General features: G+C 50.0%; 1 protein-coding gene across 2 annotated transcripts in view; it reads left to right on the top strand.

Annotated features, from left to right (window-relative positions):
* The window catches only part of LOC144121775 (protein spinster homolog 3-like), an 87,797-nt gene that overhangs the window by 17,231 nt on the left and 46,485 nt on the right, over positions 1-24,081 (top strand). For both annotated transcript variants that reach the window (XM_077655171.1, XM_077655170.1), the window contains exons 2-3: positions 22,518-22,717; positions 23,376-23,527. In XM_077655171.1, the coding sequence (XP_077511297.1) occupies positions 22,518-22,717; positions 23,376-23,527 (352 nt within the window). The remainder of the gene's footprint in view (positions 1-22,517; positions 22,718-23,375; positions 23,528-24,081) is intronic.

Here is a 24,081-nt window from a genome sequence, read left to right on the forward strand (position 1 = left end):
CTTCTCACTTGCGTGTGACCAGCACGTTTTTTTTCTGCATTTTTCTAGCTCACCTCTTGGCGTGTAATACCCAAATGTCATTCTCAAATTTAGTCGAGAAATAACCAGAAAGTTCGAAATTTAAAAAAATTTCTTTCCTCTCATATCCTGCTCTCGAATGTGTATACTAGAGTCACTAAATAAAGTCTTTATTTAGTGACTCTAGTGTATACGTCGATGGGGAAAAATAATCCATTTTTACGTCAGCGCCTGCACCCTCCAGAAGCGCCACCCACCACCAAACCACCTGCCTCCGTCCACTGCACTGTGGGGGGCGCCTGTATGGGAGTAAAAAGGGGGTAAGCTGTATAAAAGGGAGGAGGAGGAAAAAGCGGAAAGGCATGGAGGATGTATCAAAGGGTTGGCTGGTTGGTTTTTTTGAGGGAAAGGAAGTGGCGCAGTATCTGTCTCACATATCGTTGGATACCTGAACCGCGCCGTAAGGGAAGGGATAAAGGAGGTAGTGAAAGAAGAAAGGAAGAAACTAATTTCTACTTAAAGCTGCGGAGTGAAAAAACTGCGAAACCGGATTCAATGGCGCAGTGGGAAAGCCAGTTTCCCTCCTGAAGCACCTCCCGCTTACCACCTACCCACCCCCCACCGACCGCCACCTTTTACCGCCTCCCTACATCCGACCTCAACCCACCCACTAAAAACACTCATTAGAGTAAAAGCGTCGAAGTAATCTCCGAGGGTAAACACAACTGCTGTCGCTCCCCTCTTGCATCTTGTGGCGTGATCGTCCTGACAGTTTCCTTTTACTATGCATGAGGCGTTTGATAACCTTCTTAAATTCCCCAGACATCAAGTTTGGCAATTAGTGCGCTCTTCAATCCAGCTGAGGTGCAGTATCAGCGAGAAGTGCTGCCTTGTTAACCCGCGGTCGTCCCGAAGAGTAAATGGACCTCGGAAGCACGTTAAGAATTTTTATTTATCGATACCTGTAAAAAAGCAGCAACGGGTTATTCTGATGTGTCTGTGTTGATGCTAAGCACGGTATGAACCGCGCTTCTCGCCCGTGTCGTTTCGTCATTGTTGCGTTACGCTGCGCTGCGATAAAACATTAAAGTCGCTTTCTTGGTCCTCTTGTATGCCATCGCGAGCAATAGTGTGTACGTTCGATGGAAGCACCAGAACACTTTTCACGAAAAGAGGAGTCCGTGTGAGGATTTTGTGCGAGCGAATATAAACGTTTTCAATGAGTGGGTCCCACGGGATCTGCTGACCTATCAAAGCCAGGCAGATTTAGCGACCCGTCTTGCGAATACAAACTCATCACCGCCTCGGCTCCTTAATTTGGACAATTTTACCCTCCTTTCATCAAGAAAGGAACTCCTCCGGCGCCGCACACGTGCTCTCATCCCTCCGTGTGCGGTAACCCACCCCCGCGGTCTTACCCGTGCAGAGGAGGTTGCGCTTAGGAGGATCCGGGTCGGGGTTGCCCTCACACCAGCCTTCACTCGGAAGTGGCCTCAGCACCGAGAAATGTTTCCTCCGCCAGGGTGTCCGATATGTAAACACGATGGCATTGAGGCCGACACTCATCACTTACTGTGGGACTGCCCAGCTCTCAAGCCTACAACGATCCGGCACCTGATGGTAGCAGGTCTTTCACCAAGCAACCCTTCTGCATACATTGCCTGGACGCAGGGACCGCACCATCGTTCTCTACTGGACTTCATCAAATCAGCTAACCCTTTTCCATTCATTTAATCTTTACTACATCATTCATCGCACCTTCACCCATCATTGATGCCCTGGGGCAATAAATTTCGCATAAAAAAAAGACGTGCGCCCAAGATGAAGCACGCACTCCCCGGAAGTTGGGAAAGAAAGGCCGGTGACATTCACGTCGGAAATCGTCTATTGGTAGTGAGTGATGTAATGCTGATAAGGCAGGCATATTAAATATAAGAGTACACAAAACCTGCGTGCAAGTGAAAAAGCAGTGTGTGCGATAAGTGCGAAGACGCTCCTCCGCCCCCCCCCCCCCCCCGATCTTTGAGCATGAAAAAAGTCACTACAGAACGCATGAAAAAAAATCCTGCTGAACGATATTCGTGAATCGGCGTCCTTTAACATCCTAGGAATAATGCACCTTTGTTGACAGCCCCTTTAAAGGGTCCCAGAAACACATTTTCAGTGCATTGTTTTGCCTGTTGGTTGCATAGAATGAGCTATAGTAATGCTATTAGCATCAGTCTTACCGCGTATACTGCGTTTTTTAATATTTTAATGAGCTCCAAAACAAATTCGTGGCGCTGACGGTGCCACCATACAGTGGCGGTTTTTAGCAGCGGATATGGAATCACTCAGTGGGTGCTTGATGCTAGGGCAAAGAGTAAATATACTGCAAATTGTGTTAATTACTAGAGATGGGATTTGTCATGTTTTTGTGTTTTATATTACATTACCAAAACCAACTTGCTCGCCGTAGATAAAAGCACTGTAAAGCAAGTAAAACAAAAATACACCACCAGAGGCTTTGGCTACTTTTTGCATCGACGGACTTTGCGCCTCTCTGTAAACATCCTACGACCTAGCACTCAACGCTTATGGCTACTCTCTATGTATCTGAGAGCGGCTTTGCGGAATCGATCCGATCGAGCCATTGAACTCGATAAGCGTCCGTTTCGGCCCCAAGGAATGATGCGTTCAGTTCACATTTAGCAGACAGTGCGCATCGTCAGCTTGTGGAGGATCACCGGGCGGCGGCGCCAGATGGCGCCACGTTCCCGTCAACAGCGCGCGCTCCTTGCTCGCCGTGACCAACCAGCGCGCTAGGGGCGATGGTTGGCGGTAAGCAACCGCCATCCGACTGGCTGAAGAGGCCGCCGGGATACAAGAGATCCTGGCCAGCATCTGACGCGACTACCCCATGCGGCCGGATCTCTCCTGATCCTCCTCCCTCAACTGAGGGTATGGGACAGGGGAGGTCTGGATGAGGTGGTCTCATTCTGTTCGACAATAAAGGTTTTTTCACTCACTCGTTCACTGGCGGTAAGCAGTAGTGGTACGCGCTATGCTAAATGTGTCTGATATCTTGCGCAGGCTGTCACACTGTCGCAGTATCTCGCGCTCGAGATTGGATCCATAAGGAAGGGAACGTCACTGATGAGTGTTCCTTTCTGCGCCGTCGACGTGACGATGAAGCATCGCTGGGTCAGCTGGGAGTTCACATGGTTGTTGTAACCATGCAAACGACGCTGCCAGCCTTGGCATGAACGAGTTACAAAGAACAGGCAACCATGGAGTGCAAACTTCCGCCATGTACTCAGATAGGCTGTTTTGATTGGTCCCAGAAAGTGTCATTGGGAGAGTGTAATGGGAATGGGAAGCTGCGCGAAAAATCGAGTTGAGGGAGCATTTTGTTTGCTTGTAGTTTGAAATTTCTTCATTGAATAACTCCCGTTGCTATGCATCTATTCTTGTAATTCTTTTTGAGTCAGAATCTGTGTGACATAAAGAATCGATATGAAGTGTAACCGGCATCCGTTCAAGCGGTGTTTCGCAGCCCCCTTTAAGAGTACAATGCGATAGCATTAGATGTCACCCACCCCGCCCCCCAGCCCAAGTACTTCTCGGTCGCATAGGCTCCGCCTAAATGCCCATATTTCCGGAAATCGTCGCGAATAAGTAGCGGGGAGTGCCTGTGTCAAACACAGCCACCGGTGGGGCTTGTGAGACCCATGGGTTGCTCTTCCCAAGCTCCCGTAAGGCTCGTGCACAGCGCTACGGCGGGCAGGCGGCAGTTGAATTGAATTTATTTGAATTAACGTATTGCCACGTGTCACCGGGGAGAGGTAGCTCACAACCCTGTGGGTGGGCTGCCTAAGTGACCACGCTGTGAGGACATCGCAAGGTCACGTAGCCTTTCTCGACCAATCATTAATTTAACTGCCGCGATGGGCAATCTCCTGCTGCTGCTGATGATGATGATGACTATGGTGATGATGTTTGTGGCTCTCCCTTTGCAACGGGCGATCGGCGAAAGTTCGGATCAGTCCGAAAGGATAGAAATGAAAGAAAAAGGAGGGGGGCGCAGTTCCACTGCACTGAGTTCAGCCCAATTAGCAACCCTCAGGTGCACTGTGTTCCGAAAATGGGCGCGCCACCAGTGTTCCAGCCTTCGCTTGGCGGCCTTCACTGAGTTGCAAAGAAGGTGCTCATCCTTATCTTGAAAGCAAAACTCGGCGCACACGGGCGGAGGACGCAGGTAGGGTAGACACGGCAAGCGCTGTCTCGCAACTAAGCTTTTGTTGCGAAGGTATGAATATATATACCCAGACGAACAAAATCGACGCATGTGCGAAAGGACGCAAGGCTTACGAGGCATGAACGAACAACCTGCAAAAACAAAAAAAAAAGAAAATCAGAAAGAAACGCAAAACCCACACAGCCGCACTTATGCTGCTATCTCCAAAAGTGATAATCTAGAGGCTATCTCTTTGTCATACAACAAGGTCGACGGTTTGCTAAAACATATATATCTTTTCAGTAAATTACGCTTCCCTGATTTCTCGTACATATATCTGTACTAAGTCGCTGGACAGCTGCATGCTGAAGGTTGCTTTCAGTGTAACGCAAGCTGCAGAGAGAGCATAATTAGCAAGCATTCATGCAGTATAACAGGTGATCAGTCCCGTACGTCTGTCGGACACCATGGCACTGGAAAGCATGAAACTACAAAACAAGGCCGTCATCCTGCCACTTGCACTTTTGTGTTGGCTTTCGCTGGTGTCCAGCGTACAAAATACAAGAATGAAAATATCTGGTTGGGGAAGTCGAATTTTTGTTTTCATCGCTGACCATACTAACGCGGCAAGGTTACACGGACCCCAGTACTCAGCGCATTTTCGCCCTCTCCTTTGTCCGGACAGCGAGTTTCCATGTTAAGAAGGCGAGTGGAAAAAGTTTATTTTTCTGGGAAAATTGTGCATAATTCGAGTCGCCCATATTAGCGGGGTACGACTGTACTTTGCCGCATGAGAAGGGGATTTCGTAGCACCCGTGGTGCTCCGACCGTGCGCCTCAGAGCCATATATTGTAGGATTTTCCCTGTTTTGTTCCACAGCCGGAAGTTGCAGGGCCACCACTGCTGACCTGGGGCCACATACATGGCGCGGTGAAGACCATCGGGACGCCGTGCTTGTTGCCAACGGGCACATATTTTTTTCGGAAATGGCATCAAAGTTGTTATTAGGTATTCATGCTGCCATCTGTGGACAAACAAAGAAAATGCTTTCAACGAGTCCAACTCGTCTTAAGCTGGACATAAGAGTGCCAGAAAACACACGACGGGCTGGAAACGTCATGTGCTAGAAATAAGTCAACTTATGACGAGCCTCGCTCGTCCAAGTTCGTTAGGGGGTTAATGTTTTGTCCGTCTGTATGCCCGTCTGGAAAAATGAGTAGCCCTGATTTAAATTTCTAGAAAAATTCTATCAATGGTGGCAATAGAAGCTGTCGGTCAGGTTGTACCACAACGGCACAAGGGTTCTCTTGGCTTTTGAAAGCGTCAATTGCACCCTGGCAGTATTGTTCGATGTCGTCTCATGAAGCTAATCGGCAACGTATGACCGGAAGTGAAATTGTTTGTATGCATTTTAATGCGTGTAAAATATTTGCACAATATAAGACATGAAAGGGCGACAGGAAAAAAATACAACCAGGTGGCAAAAGTGAACGTACCGCCAACGCGGTATCCGATGTTTGTAGCGTCGCGATACACCTTCGAGCCATTAATTAGTAGTTTGGGGGTTACTGAGTCAGTATATGCCTTTTCAGGTGATAAACGAATGCCGGAGAGCGAACAATGGGCGCTTCTAATCGCGAAAGAAAGATAAACCGAGAGCTGACAAAGCAAGATAAACAAAGAGTGAGATAAAGAGCTAACCACGTAGTATAGATGCCTGCAGTGCCTCCGCTGCCGCGTAACCCAAATACACTTTCCCACTCAGCTTTCTGCGGCAGACTACCTGCAGTTGATGCGCATACAGTTTTATAAGCTTCAACTTATATACTCGGCACTTGACCCGTTTACGAGGAAGTTGACATCAGAAAGAAACGTGTTTATAGGCGGTGGCTTAGCTCTGGTTAAATCTTGAGTGACGCAACAGCTGGCCGAGTGGAACTTGTTCAGTTGAATTGCAAAGTCAGTCTTTCGCCACTCCGTTTCGCTGGGCGTTCCTTCATCTTCGTCCCACTTGACATGCCGCCAGCAGCAGCAGCTGCTCCGCACCACGTGGCTGGTCACGTTGCCAACACGTGATGAACCACGTGATCAGCCACGACGCCGCGCCGCCGGCAGCTGCACCGCACCACGTGACCAACCACGTGACAGTGTGGCGGCGCAGCCACGCTGAAGGCTCAAAATGCTACCGTAATGAAACTATCGCTACAAAAAATAAGACTAGAAGACAGCTGCTTATAGGCGAGAGCGCTGTTGCTCAGTTTTTTTTCCGCAGTATGCATGCGAAAAAGAATTGAGGGATCGAATTCAGCGACAAGAATGGCTTGAGTACAGTAGCCCTGTTGGCATTGCCACTGACCTGCCTCCAGCGTGAGGACCGCAGAAAGGTGCCAGTTACCGCTGCACGCTTGTCACGAGTGGAGCAAAACATGCAGGTGGCAGTTTTCGCGTCACACATACGTCATGCACGTTCGCCTGCCAAGAAGGCACAGCCGTGCCAGACATTCAGCGCGATGCGCCGTGTTTGTTTATATGTATTCTCGGGCATGCATGTGATTTGCACCGCATGTGCCTCACGGATGCTTTATAGCGTACTCTATTCGGCGATCCGGAGCAAGTTCGCTTGCTCCGCGAAACCGAAGAGCGTGTTTCATTTGGCTGCTTGGATTCAGACTCCAAGATAGACTGATTTAAATAACTTTGAATATTAGACAAGGAATCAGAGTTTCTCAACAGAAAATTCCTCTTACGGCAGGGGGGAGGGGTTATTGCTCCCCCTCTTAAATTAGTCTCTGTGTAATAATCACCGTCAGCCTCACTATGTACACCGCAGGACACAGACCTATCCGATATACCTCCAGTTAACCGTGCCCTGTGCCAACTGCGGCCGTCGACTTATCCCCGCAAACTCCCCCGTGTCGAAGTTGCCTGAACGCAACTATACGAGTTGCATCGGGGGATCCTTTTACTGATAATTGGCCTCGCAGAGCGGTCCTGTAAACGGTAACAGAGACGTGAACCTGCGTACACAAAGAAAAAAAAATGATAAAATCAGCAGGGGGAAAGATCGCGGCAGTGTAGGCCGCTGAACTCGTGTAAGAAAAGCTGTGGGGCTACTGTGGCAAGTAATGCCCTTCACGCGCCGCTGTTCGTTTGTCGGGGGTCATGGCGGTGGTCGCATTTCATTTATATATATATATATACAGGGTGTTCCGCCTAAGGCTTTCCACAATTTTTTAAAGTACGGTTTTTGAGTTACAAGAGCGCTTTTTTCGACATGGCATTGTCAGTGGTGTAGTATACATCACAATGCAGCTAAGGCGTGCGAACTGCAGGCTGGTTACCCAATACTGAATAGTTAACTTTTTGACCATTACTGTTAGCCACCTTAGTTATTGAGAAGCTTGTAGCCCACCGTACGTAATACCCATATCAGTTTTTACAATTTAGTGAAAGCGGTAACCCTCGGCGCTGTGGCCCAACAAATTTTGTCTCTATTCGACTAGTTAAGTGCACTGCAGAGGTTGCCTTGCCTGCAGGCTTCTCAAAAGAGCATGCTTTTTTTTGCGTGATGTAGCCAGAATTTGTTGGGCCACAGCGCCGAGGGTTACCGCTTTCACGGAATTGTAAAAACTCATATTACGTACGGTGCCTACACGCTTCTCAGTAGTTAAGGAGGCTAACAGTAATGGTCGAAAAGTTAACTATTCAATATTAGTCAACCAGCCTGGCAGTTGGAACACCTTAGCTGTATTCTGATGCACTACACCGCTGGCAATGCGATGCCCGAAAAAAGCGCTCTCCTAACTCAAGAAACCCTATTTTTAGAAAGTGTGTAAAGGCTGTGAAACACCCTGTATACATTTGCGTGGTCGCTCTGGTACTGCTGTTCGCTGTAGAGAATGTTTTGGCTTATTGAAAAGAGGGCTGTATGTACTTTTCAACGATTTTCGTTAATTCCACTCGCCGCGGTGGCATTCGGCTGCTGATCGTGTGAGGTCGCGATCCCTGACACAGCGGCCGCATATGGCGGGAGGAGAAACACAAAAATCGCCCTGTGCTGTGCGCCGTCAGCGCACGGTGAAGAGCCCCGGTCAATCTGGAGACCTCAAATGCGGCGCCCCTCGTGTGTCACTTCGGGACGTTGAACCCCGCAATTGAAATCTTTTTTCTTCGCGTTAAATCCGATTTTTTATCAAGTTACTCACAGGCTCCTTTTACATACGACCATTGTGCGAGTGGGGCAGTACGCATGAGTTTGGAGAACATCAGAGCAAAAACAACGATTTTTCCGAGAAACGTCGGTATCTGCGGAGTGAGCAAAATTTAAAGAAAATTTATACTATATACTGCATCAAGAAAGGAAGCGGCTTCTGCCGCATTCAGAAGAGCCGTAGATCCTGGGTTCAGCCGATGTGTTTCTTCCTGCAGTGGCTAGTTTTTCAGTGCCGGCGCTTGCAACGCATATGACGGATTATCACAGTATGGCGGGAAATCGTAGAAATTAGGAGTGGGTAAAAATGACGCAGCGCAGCCGCCGGTCGTCTCGCGACGTTGCGCCAGCTACGTAACCTCAAGGCCCCCTTGTTTGAGGGGCTTCGTTTCATCCGCACTTTCAACGCTTTTTAGCCACCTTGTGGGTCTACGCAAAGCGTATACCTGTAGGTTCTCAATGCTGTCGTCATCACCCTCTCCCTTCTGCGACCTCCTCCCCTCTCTCTGGTTTCTTTCTTTTTCTTTTTTTTTTTTTTTTTGCTGTCAGACCTGGCTCACAGTGCGGCCTCGCACAACATGCTGGCAGCGCAGTTCAAGACCGCGATGTGACGACTTCCATGCATGCGTGTGCTGCATGCGTTTGAAGACTCGCGTTCCTTCCCATAGCGGGCCGCACATTAGACGCCTTTAATTGGTATTCGTTTGTGCACGCTGCCTTTTGAAGCGACGCGTTTCTCTGTCTTCGTTATGGGGAAGAGTGGGGGAGGGAACAAATGCGGGTATTAATGACATTCTAGTCGAAATGGGCTTGGGCAGTACATACAATGCGAAGGCAAATATTAAGGGTAACGGAGTGGATTCCAAGAGAAGGCAAGCGTAGCAGGAGGCGGCAAGAAGTTAAGTGGCCGGATGAGATTAAGAAGTTCGCAGGCATAGGGTGGGCGCAACTGGCAAAGGACCGGGTTAATTGGAGAAAAGTGGGAGAGGCCTTTGCCCTGCAGTGGGTGTAGTAGGGCTGATGGTGATGTCCATTTTTATCCTCCTGAATTGTGAGCACGATTGGGGCGATTTTTTTCCTTTGCCGGGTCGTTGAGCAGTCACTTTTTTGCACCTATAAATGGCCGTTTCGGTCACCAGTGTTTCTGATGAATGCTTGTCTTGGACGTTTGTGCGTCTGAAAGCCTATTTCTGATGTCGGTACCCGTGGAATGCTAATTTTCGTTTTTGTACCTTCATATGCCCTTTTAATGCGATTACATTAGGAGGGCCATCGTCTGTGTGAAGCGTCCGCCTTCCAACCATGACAAGTGGTGTCTTTGGAGATTTTCTTATCGTCATAATCATCATCAGCCTGACTACGCCCACTGCAGGGCAAAAAGGCCTCTCCCATGTCACTCCAATTAACCACGCCGCTCTCCTTATCACCTGCCAACCGGCCCCTTCACTTTCAGGGGAGAGGAGGCAGACGCCGAACTATACTCCGTTTCATACATCAGGTGCAACGCTACGAAAGGCACGGAAGTAGTCCGCACGTGAAAATAAATGGAGGCCTGTTACTCCGCGCTTGTTCTGTGGCCGAGTGGTCTAAGGCACGAGAAAGCGACAGCTGGTCGTCAGCAGTAAGAGTGCATTTAATCAAGCTCATGACAAATATATTACGTAATAGGCCTGCAGGCAAAGCATTTATTGTTTTACTCACCACACATAACGCACTACTTTTTGGTTGCGGATGCAAGCAGCGCAAACAAGAGCGCTAGCTTTGACAGCGTTGCACCTGGTGTATGAAACGGAGTATAGAATGACTCAGGAGAAATGAAAATGACTAAGGCTAGAACGACTTGTACAACAGCAGGTCTGCGTGCAAAATAGACAGCCTTCCGACGGCCTGTGCAAAAATGAAGCTTGCGGGAGCTATTCTTTCTCCCATTGCTGTGGAATTGAGCAACTGGGTCTCACAAGCACTTCCGGTGGCTGTGGTTAAAACAGCCACGAGCCGGGACAGTGGCGAATCGCATAATCGCTGCAGAACTGCGCCAGGAGTGGGACTTCCAGTGGTATATCAGTGTGACACATTTTGCGTAGTTGGAATTGGAATAAATTGGTGAGTGAAAAAGCAATGGCATCATAATTGGAAGAGTAGCGTGTGAACGAAGAATGCTGTCGCATTTCCTCCCTATCAGTCCAATATATATATATATATATATATATATATATATATATATATATATATATATATATATATATATATATATATATATATATGTTGGTGAGTGAAAAAGCAATGGCATCATAATTTGACGATTAGCGTGTGAAAGAAGAATGCTGTCGCATTTCCTCCCTATATATATTGAGGATCAGTTGGACTGATAGGGAGGAAATGCGACATGCGACAGCATTCTTCTTTCACACGCTAATCTTCCAATTATGATGCCATTGCTTTTTCACTCACCAATATATATATATATATATATATATATATATATATATATATATATATATATATATATATATATATATATATATATGTATGTCATTATTTTGCTGATTCTTAAGGGTAACGGAGTGTATTCTAAGAGAAGGCAAGCGTAGCAGGGGGCGGCAGAAAGTTAGGTGCACGGGTGGATGAGATTAAGAAGTTTGCGGGCATACGGTGGCCACAGCTGGCAAAAGACAGAGCTAATTGCAGCGTGATAGGAAAACATCGTGACGCTCTGACAAGAGAAATAATGGAGGCACATATATTATTTCCAGATTGCAGGATGTTTGTATAAGCGCGCCGTCAATAGCATTGCCACAAAAAGAAGTGAAGCATCTTGATTGCGACATTTGACACGTGCCACATTTCCGCCGGCACTAGTTACTTCCGTGCATGTTTTTCTGTGGTTTTTGTGCTTTCTTTCGTTTTTGGTAGCGATTAAGTATAAAATCTTGCGGGCCGTCCAATAAAATTCTGTTGTCAGTCGGCGCTCTGTTGTGTGACTTATGTGTGTTCCTTCTGTCCCGTCTTTAGCGCTGTAGATATGGAAGTTAAAAAACCAACTCGCCCAGCATCCTGTACCGTATAATTAGACATGGGAGAGGACTTTGTCCTGCAGTGTGTGTAGTCAGTCTGATGATGGTGATGAGGATTACGGACTTTGTTCGGTTTTGGATTGAGCGAAGGTAGTAAATTTAGTGTTTCAACTATTTCGCAGCGGGTAGAAAGAATGGGTTATAATAGTTAGCACTAATCGCTTCTCACTCGACAGTGTGGAAGACTCGCCTGTAAAAGGAAATGTCGACAAGTCATGATAGTGTAGCTTGACGACTGCAGCACTTTTTTTTTTGGTCTCGGTAGACGTATGCAACGGAAATGGAGGGGCGCCGCGTTGCACACTTCCAAGCCGGGGATCTTATCACAGTCGGTAGAACGCCCTTTCTTGTGTCGTGGAAACCTTGAAGACGAGAGAAATGAAGGAAACGATAGCGTGTTTTGTCAGCGCATCTTTGGAGGGTTGCACCCCGTGTGCACAAGACTGCTCCTGTAATGGAGACCTTCTGTACGAGGTCTGTTAGAAAAGTATCCGACCATATTTTTTTTTGCGTACACCTGATGGATATGAAACAAGCGCCGACCTTGAATCTTCGTGCGCATGCGCGAATTTTTTTCCCGCCTGCTGATAGCGTCAGTCGCTGGGACGGACGCAGCGTTCGTGTGAGGTACAGTGCGCAGTGCTCTCGTCGGCTTTTTATTGCAAGGAAAATGGCGGAGCGACTGGAGCAGCGCAACGGCATCAAATTTTGCCAGAAACTGGGCGACAGCCAAGTGAAAACCATTCGGAAGATTCAGACGGCTTTCGGTGGCGATGCTAAGAGCAGCACACAGATTGAGCAGTGGCACAACCGGTTTGAAGGCGGCCGCACATCGGTGGAGAGCGAGCCACGCTCCGGTCGGCCATCAACAAGTGAACGCTGTGGTGATGCGGGACCGTCGTGTGACTATCCGAGAAATTGCAGAAGAGGTGGCCATCGGCACTTTTTCTGCACATTCCATTATCACCGAAGATTTGGCCATGAAGAGAGTTCGGCGAAGTTCGTGCCGAAGCTGCTCACGGTGGAGCAAAAGCAACTTGGTGTTGAAGTCTCACAGGACATGCTGGATTACACAAACAGTGACTTCATGAACACCATAATGACTGGTGACGAGTCTTGGGTGTAGACCCGGAAATCAAATCCCAGTCATCACAGTGGAAGCATTCCACGTCACCACGGAAGACCAAAGAAGGCCCGCTCAACAACGTCAAAGTGATGCTGACTGCTTTCTTTGACTTCCGCGGTGTGGTACACCACGAGTACGCACTGTTGAGTTGAGGGACCAGCGACCGGTTTATTGCACGGGCAGGCGAACACTGGCCCGGGCCCAGAACGAGCTCTCGTGACATGCACAGCGTGCGATCGCGCAGCCGGGCGCGTTCTCGGCCTTGGCTACGTGCAGTGGTGAGGCTGCTGCTTACAACATGCAAGACAGGGTCAATCACCGAAGACTACTACAGGGACGTCCTCCGTCGCCTACGTGATGCTGCGGCGCAAGAGACCCGAGTTGTGGTCAACAGGAAATTGGCGCATCCATCACGTCAATGCTCCTTCACATTCCTCGCACTTGATTCAGATTTTTTTTTGGGCGAAAAAACAGACTCCCGTAGTTCAACAGGCTCCTTACTCTCCTGATGTGGCCCCCTGCGATTTCTGGCTGTTTCCCAAAATCAAGAGGCCATTGAAAGGAGCGCGATTTCAGACAAGAGAGGACATTATGGCTGCAACGACAGCTGAGCTAAACCCCATTCCGAAAGAGGCCTTCTCGGAATGCTTCCAACAATGGCAGCACCGTTGGGAGAAGTCTGTGGAGTCCAAAGGAGACTACTGAGGGTGATTAGGTTTCCAACGCTCCAGTTATGCCAGTTTTTTTTTCTTCGGCCAAAGGTCGGATACTTTTCTAACAGACCTCGTATACGGCGAGATGTAAATTGTCACCCGTTTCGCTCATGTTGCTCAACGAATTTATGAATGATTCCGATATCATTAATTTTATCACTATGGTCGCGAGCTCATATTGCTTCACCAAAGTCTGCCCGCCCGAAGCGTCGCGTTGCGTTTGCTCACTGAAGGGGTTTGCATGACGTGCCAGAGCTACATTCACTGCATGGTACCGCCGCGTGTACGACGGCGCCCATGTTGTTGAAGTAGCCGAAGAGTCTACTTCTGTCTGCAGGCATGTCACTTTTGTTCTCTTGATACCTCGCGCTCATGCTTACCCAAAAATCCGACACTTGGACGCAGTTTAGTTGCAGCTATACCATGGTAAGTGCATCACCGTTTAAGCCGACAGTATAGCTCTGGCCGCAGAGTCCCCCGTCACACATCGTGTCTGACGGCCAGAAGTCGCCGTGTTCCATCACAAGAGAGTTGGTTGGTTCCAGTCCGAGGCCCAGGCCGCGCTCTGAGCGCCTTTGCACGAGTTCTCGGCTTCGATCCGGGCCGCGGAGGCCGCATTTCGGTGGAGGCGAAATTCAAAAGACGCCTGTTTACTCTGATTACACCGCGCCCATTGCCACTCTCTTCGTGCACACTTGGATGGCTGTGGGGTTTTCGTTTTGTTTTGGAAGCAGGAAGCTCGATCTAATTATCTCCTCCACTTTACGGGGCACCTAGGAAGTTGTTCTTTGGCATTGCGCTACAATGAGAGAACCTGGAAATTGTACCGGCGGCTGTGCTCCCGTTTTGAGGCTCCGGCACGAGAAAGGCTGCCTTACAGCTCAAGCTGAAGACCCGTGGAGGGAACTGGATACATCTTCGTTCTCATTCGGCAACAGCTTATACGGGCTAGTCCACTTCTGGCTTCAAAAGAGGTACACCCGATTGCAAGATGTCCTGTGTAAGTTCAGTCAGTACGTACAGCCGTCGCTGAACCCATTTTGGATCTCATTTGCAGCCTTTCGCGAATGCACTGCTTTCCGACGTGCAGCCATTACCTTGAGGAGCGACGTGAATCAGCGGCACTCTCGTGAGCTGTTGTTGCCTCTATAGGTGTTCCTCATATCTGCTCATAGAAAGGTCACCTATACGGAAGCTTTCTGAGGGCCGACCGGAGTCGCGGTCATCAGCTGGCTTATCTTTCCATTAGTGCGTCCCAAGGCATCGCCTCCTAGAAAAAAAAAGGCCTCTGCACTTCTTCTGTGACGTCACGTGCCTTGCCCGGTTGACGATATGTCACGTACGTCATTTAATTAGAACGCAAGGCTCAAGAAGCGGCGGCCGCCAAGATAAGCAGCGAGGGCCTCCACCATGTCGTCAATCGTCACTCCTTGAGCTTTGTATTCTAAATTCATAGTGAAGGGGAGGTCCTCCCGGAACGCAACATGATCAGAGTGTTGGGAATGTGGATCCAAAGCAGCGGGAAGTGCAGCCACACCCTAAGCCTTCTCAAACAATTAATGCAACAGGTCAGCAGAATGATCACCAGAGTATCACAGAGAAGATTTGGCATGAAGGAGAGTGACACGATCAAGTTAGTCAAAAGCCTGGTGGTCAGCCGCATAACATACTCACTCCCCTACCACAAGATGACGCAGCACGAAAAAGAACAAGCAGACACTTTAATCAGGAAGGCTTTCAAGACGGCCCTAGATCTACCAAGAAATACGTCAAACGAGAAGCTCCTCAAGTTGGGAGTCCACAATACGTTTCACGAGCTAAAGGAAGCTCAAATAGGGGCCCAAATGTACAGGCTCCAGCAGTCAACCACCGGCCGAGCGCTCCTCCGAAGGCTGGGCTACTTAAGTGAAGAAGTGGAAGATAGGGTTGCGGGCATACCTGATAACATTAGCCAAACACTCGGGGTGTGCCCAATCCCTCGCAACATGGACCCTAATCTGCACGCAGGGAGAAGGGCTGCGAGAGCAGAGTATGTAGAAAAGCACTTAGCTGAAGAAACAAATGTAGTATACACAGCTGCGGCTTTGCACCGATGGAACAGAAACACGAAGGAACACAGAGTAGTATCGGTGGTGGTGAACCATCACAGAGCGGAGTATATCACAGAGCGGCTGCAGAGTATCCGAGGGGGAAGAAGCTGCTGTTGCGCTAGCAGTAGCTGAAGGATACCGCAGAAATAAATCGCTCACAATAATCACTGACTCCAAAGAAGCAAGCAGGCACTACACTAATGGTAGTATCAGCAAGGGAGCGCTACGCATCATCCTCCAGGAGGGACCCCCGAACAAAGAAATTCAGCACAAAATTTTCTGGGTGCCGGGGCACACCGGGGTGGCTGGGAATCAGAGGGCCGACGATCTAGCTCGCGAGCTTACCAACCGAGCAGATACATCAAGTGACCCTGAGCCCATCACAACGTACACATCGTACGCGGAAATCTTAAATCACTACATAGGATAGAGGATAGCCTATCCTCCGCCACACCAGCTATTAACGCAATATGAGGCAGTCGGTTGGCGTAGACGGCAAGCAGGAAGCTTTCATAACTTAGACATACTTCACAAAATGTTTCCGAACCAGTACGCGGACACATGAAAGTGGTGTGGAGCCACCACCACTTTATGCCATATTACATGGGAGTGTAAAAACAATTATTCATTCCATAAACTAAAAGAGCCCAATGCGGAACAGTGGGAGAGCCTATTCACCAGCAGCGTGCTGGCGGTCCAAAAAGGACTGGTCCAGCATGCGTATGAGGTAGCAAGACTCAGTGGGGCCTTGGAATAAGGGCACCACCCCTGGAGGACTCGGAACTTCAACATGAAGACACCCGGGTCCCGCTGAATCGACCAATTTTTGGCGCCAATAAAGTTTCTCTCTCTCTCTAAATTCTTGCCGTGGTGTAGTCAACCGGGCAAGGCACGTGACGTCACAGGAGGAGTGCAGAAGCCATTTTTCTTTCTATAGGAGGCACTGCACGAGGCGGGGGCTTAAAGGAGACCAGGGGCGGGACCTGGCGAATGTCGGCAGGTGTTCTGTGCATCCGTGGCTTTTCCTGCCTGCTGCACTTATGAGTGTTGGGCAGCCTCTCGACTCGAGTATGCACTCCTGATCGTCTCGGGAATTCGACGAAGGGGCGCCCAGATACCTGCATGGGCGGCTGACGCTCGTCTCCCATTGGGTGCATTTACCATACCGTGCAACCGTTATCCGAGCACCGGTAGCCCGCCCACCGCCAGTGCGCACGCGCTGTTGGTCCCGATGTGGCAGGTGGCCGGGTACCTGGTGCCATCTGGCGCTCTCTAGGCGATCTGCGCATGTGCACTGATGGTGCGCGGGATCCCGGTACTTCGGTAACGGTATGGTAAATGTGTCTGTCCCCTGCACGCTCAGCTGTGCCAGAACGTGGTTCTCAAAATCATTTCAGTGCGTCAGGCCGTGACGTCACGGAGATGCGGCGGCGCTGGGGTCAGCAGTAACTGCATCGACTTAGTAACTGCAGCGTCCTGTTCCGACATGGACTGATTTTTCTTTAACTTCCAAGTTTTTGAGAAAGCTCTGTGGCTTTCCCTTGTAGCCGTATTGCTGCGCTTGGGTGGATGCTATTGAGCAATCATGCCCTCATCAGAAGTCTGTGCTCCACCTTGGGGGATTCCCCTAAGCATTTGACCAACCCTGTCCTGCGACTTTGGTTGGGTGCGCCGCGCTTGCATGTTTCTGAACACGAGTCACGATATGCCGACGAAGTTATGGTGCGGTTTGGCTCTCTCTGCATTGTTGGCACTAAGCAAAAGCACACTGCGGCTTTTCTATTTCGTTAGCCTGCAGACATCCACGTAATAGCAGGATATGTTATGGGATAGCGTAAGGAGCTCGTTCGGCTGAAAACTCACCGTTGGCCGTCCTCCGGCGTCAGTCGGAAAAAAATCCCAAAAGTTTCAAATGAAAAAGGAAATTTAGCCAGCATCGGGGTTCGCACCCAGGCGGTCTGCGTGCCAGGCGGGCACGGAACTCATGACCACGAAGGGTCATTGTTTACGTGCACGGTACGTGCACTGGAGAGGTTGCTTTGCCTGCAAGCCGCCCGAAAGCGCATGTATTCTGGCGCGATGTAGCCTAATTTTGTCGTGTCAAAGCGCCCAGGATATAGCCACGTGCGTTTTCAGAATTCTAAAAACTGATATGGATATTACTTCCGGTGGGCTACACGCCTCTCAATAGTTAAGGAGCCTAACTGTAATAGTTAAAAAGGTAACTGTTCAATATTGGTTAACCAGCCAGCTAGTTAGCACGTCTTAGCCGTATTCTGAGGCACTGCACCCCTGACAATGCTATGCCGAAAAGAGCGCTCCTGTAACTCAAAAAGCCATTTGAAAAAATTGTGTAAATTCTTAGGTGAAACATCCTGTATATGTATGTGCTTGCGACGCTCAGTGTAGAAGGTTAGGTGGGGCTGGCCGGCCTGGCGTACGAGTGAATCGATCCACCTGCCTCTTTGATGTCGGGCGCAGCTGCATTGTATGCGGTTATACGCGTGACCGGCCGGCAGCTGCTGTTGCTGCGCTTGTCACGAGCGGCGAAGGTGGAATGGTCTGATGAGCGCTTTCGAAGCCTCGCCATTATTCTCTCTCTTCTTTCCTTCTTCAGTCTTCTTTGCTTGTGCGCTGCCGTGAATGCGGGGCCAACCTTGCCCAGCTGTGTCTTTACAATCCTGGACAGTTTGTCGCAAGGGGATTTTTAATGGTCGTCCGTTGGTGTGAATGTTATACGCTGCCATTGCATTGGCCAGTCATAACAGGTCCATTACAAGCAAACTGAAGGCAGTCGCAGATCGTGAAACACGACAGGTGGAGAGTGGTGGTAAGATGTTCGGACGCTTGACGAACGAGATGATTACTTCTGCGACCATTGCATGGCCTCGCAGCTGCGTACTCCTCACAGGATGGCGCGAGTTCTTCACGAAGCTCGATCAGTGGACTTACCGAGAGCAGAAAGTCGCCTTTTGCGACATCCATTAATTTTCTATCGCACTTGGAAGCAGCGAGTTGCCTTAGGCACCGATGACCCCGCCGCCATTCGCGATTCACTTCCTTTATTTTTTAGAGCGTTGGCTCCACTGGTCGCGTTTCGAGCCTCCGAGTTATGCTGATTCCACGGGTAGAATCCAGGATGGTGGTTGCCATGGTAACCGAGGTGGTTACGTAATGGAATTAAATAGTAACAGGCTGCAGCGTGATGCCCGAGCACCACAACTCGTCTATCCGGTATATGTATCCCTGTCTGGCAGGCGTCAAAGTCGGGCCACTTAGACCCGACATTCGTGTAAAATTTGTTTCCCTCAGGTGTCACACGATTCAGCATTTGGTTGGTGCAGCATAAACTTAGTACGGAAGGACAATAGTCCGCACAGCCATCGTCTAGCTCACGGCAGGGATTCGAATCGCGACTACCTATGTTAGGTGTGTTAACGGTCGAGATTCGATCGCTGCAGCCTCAGCGTCGGCTTATTTTTTTTTCGCGCCACCTGCGACACAGCACTCTCAGTGCAGGTTGTGTTTGGGCTGGTTAGTTAGCCAATGGAAGCGTTTGCGGGTGGTGCATATTGACGACTAAATACAGCAGCAGTAGTAGTAGTGGTTGATTCAAATATTGATAAAAAGGAAGGATAAGATTTTTTATAGCTCCATCATCTGCCATCGATACTGGAGCTTCTGAGGTGGGGCAACGGAAATAAAGGATAGCAGGCAGAATGCAGAAATGAAATGAAAGAGGTGAGGGGCACAGAAAGAGAGGATAGGGGGAGAGGTAATATACACAAATTATTTACACAGTAAGAAATGTGTATAGGTTGCGCGCGTGATATGTTCATGTTGAAGCAATAAAAATACGCGCACAGCACTGTGTTAACTACAACTGGAGTGAGGCGTCCAGTTAATTGTCTAAGGCAGCGCTCACGGAGCGTTCAGTCACTGCGCGTAACTACCTGGCGGAGAACAGACGGGAAGTCAAGCCCGTGTGTTCGAGGAATGCACAGAGGCTCACCAAGGTTCTCTCACGGGTGCGCGCACTGCCCTGCGGCCGCATCGTCTTGAGGGAGTGTGGTAGTAGGCCCCTGCGCCCTGTAGGCCGTGAGCACATCGCGACGAGCATCGGCGAACACGGCACAGCGAAAGAGCAGGCGCTCCAGTGTTTCCACAGCACCGCATCCGTCACACACATCACAACTCGTCGCGATTCCGTGACGCTCCAGTCGTTCCCCGGGCCACGCGCAGCAATACGCGCGCAGAGGATCAGTGCACGTTGCGACCGTGTAAGTGCGCGACAGCCGGTGATGCCGTCGATGCGCTCACCTCCTGCGATGTGTGGGTCGCGGTGCTTGCTTCCCGAGATGGTCCTGGATGGCCGCACGCACGTCCTCCAGCGCAAGGGGCAGATCGCTGGCAGGTAGTTGGTGTGCAGCGGTCGCGAGGTCGTCAGCTTCTTCGTTGCCGGCGATGCCGCAGTGACCGGGCACCCACTGTGCACGCACGGCACAACCTCTCTGCGCGAGGCGCTCGATGCGCGAGCGAATTTCCCGCACTAGTGGGGTACCGCGGCCGTTAGATTGCAGGCGGCTGAGGGCGGCGCGGGAGTCGCATAGCAGAGCACTCCTGGGAGGCGGAGGGCCGAGGGTGAGCAGCAGGTCCAGCCCGACCCGGATCCCCATCAACTCCGCCGTGGTGGAGGAGCCCAGGAAGGTTGCGTGTTGCTGGCTGTGCAGTCGCAGGGCGGGGATGGTGGCCGCCGCAGCAAGGGAGTAGCTGTCGCGAGCCACTGAGCCGTCGGTGTACACGAGGAGATGATCCTGGAGCTCCTCGTGTATGACGGCTCTGGCCAGCTGCTGCACAGCACAGAGGGGTGTGCTCCGCTTTCCCGCGATGCCGACGATCTCTCGCTGTACCTCCGAGGCAGCAGGCCAGGGCGCGCAGGAGCCGTAGGGGGTTGGGCCTTGAGTCTGTTGCGCAAACTCGAGCAGCGCCGCGCCAGTTTGTGAGCGCGGGTGCGAGCGCATACGCTGCAGCAGCGAGCCGCCGTCCGGTGGGCGGTGAAGCCGGTCGATGTGATTCAGTGCCCTGCGCGCTGCTTGGAGCTCAAGTGGCCACGCTCTTGCTTCGGCCAACGTTGCGGCGCACGGCGTTTTTTTTTTGGAGGGGGGGGGGGGGGCAGGCAGGCCGAGGCACACGCGCAGGGACTTGCGGTGCTGGAGCTCGAGCTTCTTCCAGCACGGCTTGCGCACCGTGACGAGCGGCAACGCATAGAGCGCCGCCCCCAAAGCTGCGGCGTTGTATAGCGGCAGCGCGGCTTGCTAGGAGATACAGAAGGGACATAATTGGAGGACGCTTAAGCTTCGTCTTTAAGAGTGAGACGCGACAGCGTGTTGCAGCGTTGCCAAGGGGTCCACGGAACGCCATCGCCCGTTAGGCGCGACGCGTGGCCCGTTGGACAATTTAAGGAAAGAACGCCTGTCTCACATATCTCTGTGTACACCGAATGGGCCATAAGAGAAGGAAAATGAAATGAAAATTGGTTTTAAGGAAAGGCAATGATGCCTGTCCTACATTTCCCTCTGGACACCTGCACCGCGCTGTGCCATAAGGGAAGGAAAAAACACCGTATTCACTAGACATGCCTTTGTTCATTCCAAACCATGGAGCTGGCGTGGCGGCGTGGCTAGCATGCTCCTCCTGCACTGGGATGGCCTTGGCTGGATTCCCCAACTCCACCAATCTCCTGCTCGGTTTTATTTATTAATGGTTCTGGAATTTTTCGCTCACGGCTAACGCTGCCGACGACAATGGCTTTTATGTGACACGGAGCCCTTAACACTATCGCATTAAAATGGACGATCAGCACGGTGCTTAGGAGGATGCGGAAAAGACAGTCACTGTAGCAGTTGCGCGGTGCGCAAACTGCTCTCTATCACGTACCCTCCTCCCCTCGCCTTTGTTCTGAAGTGACAACCGGTGGTAGTTAAACCCGCGGCTACTGCTTTTGCGGTCACGTTATCTACTTAAGCAGACTCGTCGTTCAGGCATATTTATAAACATAATTCAATAACTTGGTAAACGTGTGCTGAATTAACCTGTTTTAATTACTTTATGCGGAAGAAATGGAAGAAAATGGGAACCTTATCATCTCGGCAGCAGAACCCGGTATATCATTCCAAAGTACATCAATTCGTTGTGAGTACTTCGAGTACTTCGAGCGCTCTTCGAAAAGTGTGTTCTGGGGCAGTTCTGTGAGATGCTTGCAATGCGCATGCCACCACTGTTTCAGTAAACTTGAATTTCTCGTTTTGTGCTCCTTATATCAAAGTTACGACTATATTAAAAAAAAGAATTGTTTGTTGAAAATGTGGGACTTTTGCCCCACTCCTCTCATGTCAAAGGAGGGCACCTCACATAACAGAGCACCAGCCTGAAATGATTGAAAATCGTATTTTGAGGAAAGGAAATGGCACAGTATCTTTCTCACATGGTGGACACATGAACCTGGACACCTGAACCGGGTATGATATAAGGGATAAAGGAGGAAGTGAGAAAAGCAAGGAGGTGAGGTGCAGTTGTGAAGGGCTGGGGAAAATTGGCAGTGGTTTAGCTCTGGTTAACCCTAACTGAATTGCGAAATCTTCGTGTTTTCTCACTCGTCTACTCACTCGTCTACGCAGTGTCTCATTCCCACGCTCTCGAGAACTCAAACCAGTCTCTTCCGCAGTTGAAGAGTCACTCTGGGACGTGGCACTAAACCAAACCGACTGTTGTTAGTTGACGATCGTGTCCCTTCAAGAGAACAAAAGAGAATGGGTGATGAGCTCCAGGGTTTTCAGTCCAGTGACGTGGTTGTGGCCTGTACTGTATCCCTCTTGTTGGTGAGTATAGCCCCATATCTCTAACTCGAAACCTCTGGAGAGCTCTGATTGAGCTCCTCTCAACTCCAACCTGTCGTGGAAGAACTTGTAATTATAACAAAGGGGCACAAAAGCAGGGTGTGTGCTTTCAGCTCGTGAGCTCTTGATCGTTTCGGCCATGTGTTACATATGCTGAGTCCTGTGTATGTGCAGGAGTGCTGGAGGATGTCATCAAAAACTACAAGCTCGACAACTCCCAGGGAGGGCTGCTTCAGACAGTGTTTGTGGTGGCGTACATGCTGACAGCGCCCGTGTTTGGCTACCTGGGCGATCGCCACAGTCGTCGAGCCATCATGGCTGCCGGTGTCTTCTTCTGGAGTGCCACCACCCTCCTGGGGTCCATACCCCCAAAGGTAGGTGGAAGAGTTTTGTGCTGGGAAGGCCAGCTGTGCAACAGTGGGAGTGCAGGAAGCGTCAGTGAAAGCAGCTGCCTCCTCCGTGTCAGATGTGCGACCAGTGTCGGTTACCGCCAAATGTTCTAACCTAGTGCAGGAATGGTTAGCATTTTAAATTCAAGTGAACAATGCTGGTTAACTAGTTGGCTGGTTCTAGTGGTTTTGTGGTGTATACAGGGCTGTCAGACGACGGAGCAACTCAGAGGAGACAGAGATGGGTTTACTTGAAACTTAATTTTCAGAAATGATCGGTCTGCACCTTTTGATATTTTTGTTGCACATTGCAAAAGGTGTGGCCCAATCGCCTACAAAGAAGGAAGAGTTGCTAATGCTCAGTGCAGTTATCTCCTCCATATTTTTGTTTGTTGTCTGCCAGCACTGCACACCACAAAATGGTTCTAAATTTTAGTGACATTAATATTGCTGCTAGTCTAGGTTCGAAAAAAATAATGCAAGGCCAAGTGAAAGGAAGGAGTTGCTGGTTGTGAGCCTCTGTACAAACGAGAGCATATGGCATAAAATGACAATTGTAAACTTTCTGGGCATACATCCCTCCCCTAGCTAAATGTCTTCTTATTGTTTAGCCTTTTCTGACTATGGGTGCGTATATGTGCAGGAATTTGCCTTGTTCGCGTTGCTGCGTGGCCTGGTGGGCATCGGTGAGGCAAGCTACTCAACAGTGGCTCCCACGGTCATTGGCGACCTCTTCTCGGGCCGGCGCCGGAGCTCCATGCTGGCCGTCTTCTACTTTGCCATCCCTGTTGGCAGGTCAGTTTGCTGGCATGTTTGGAGTGTCCCTCTGATTTTAACTTTTGTATTCGCGTCGGCAGGCTATCTCTAGTCTTGGAACAATTAAGGGGCTCTATTTACTCGAATGTAGCGTGACTCTTTATTTTGCCATAAATAGAATTAACTTAAAAGTCGCCCCTCGCGTTATGATTGAATATTATGCAGAGACAAAGGCACACGCACTGTATGTACTCGCAGGTTGGTTGATGCATCATGTAGGTCCGCCCCAATCTTTGGGGAATGGAAAAAAAGAAGTTGTAAACTTAGTGTAGGTCGACGGGCAGATGCTGCGAGCCGCAAACATTAAACTAAGGCGGCCGGCATGGCGCATCGCATACTTGCCACTGGAGACAGTGAACTTGCTTAATTCAATGCTTCGTTTCGAGCAAAGCACAATAAAACGCTCGAGGCATAAAGGCCCTTGATTTCGTTCTATTACAGTTCGGCAGAAATTCTCAATGTACTCAGCGCCGCCGATGTTGCATGCTAAGGATGCTCACCGCTCCATGTGTGTGGACAACTTGATTGGCGTT

This window comes from Amblyomma americanum, chromosome 2 (genome assembly GCF_052857255.1).
Source record: "Amblyomma americanum isolate KBUSLIRL-KWMA chromosome 2, ASM5285725v1, whole genome shotgun sequence".
Taxonomy (NCBI): domain Eukaryota; kingdom Metazoa; phylum Arthropoda; class Arachnida; order Ixodida; family Ixodidae; genus Amblyomma; species Amblyomma americanum.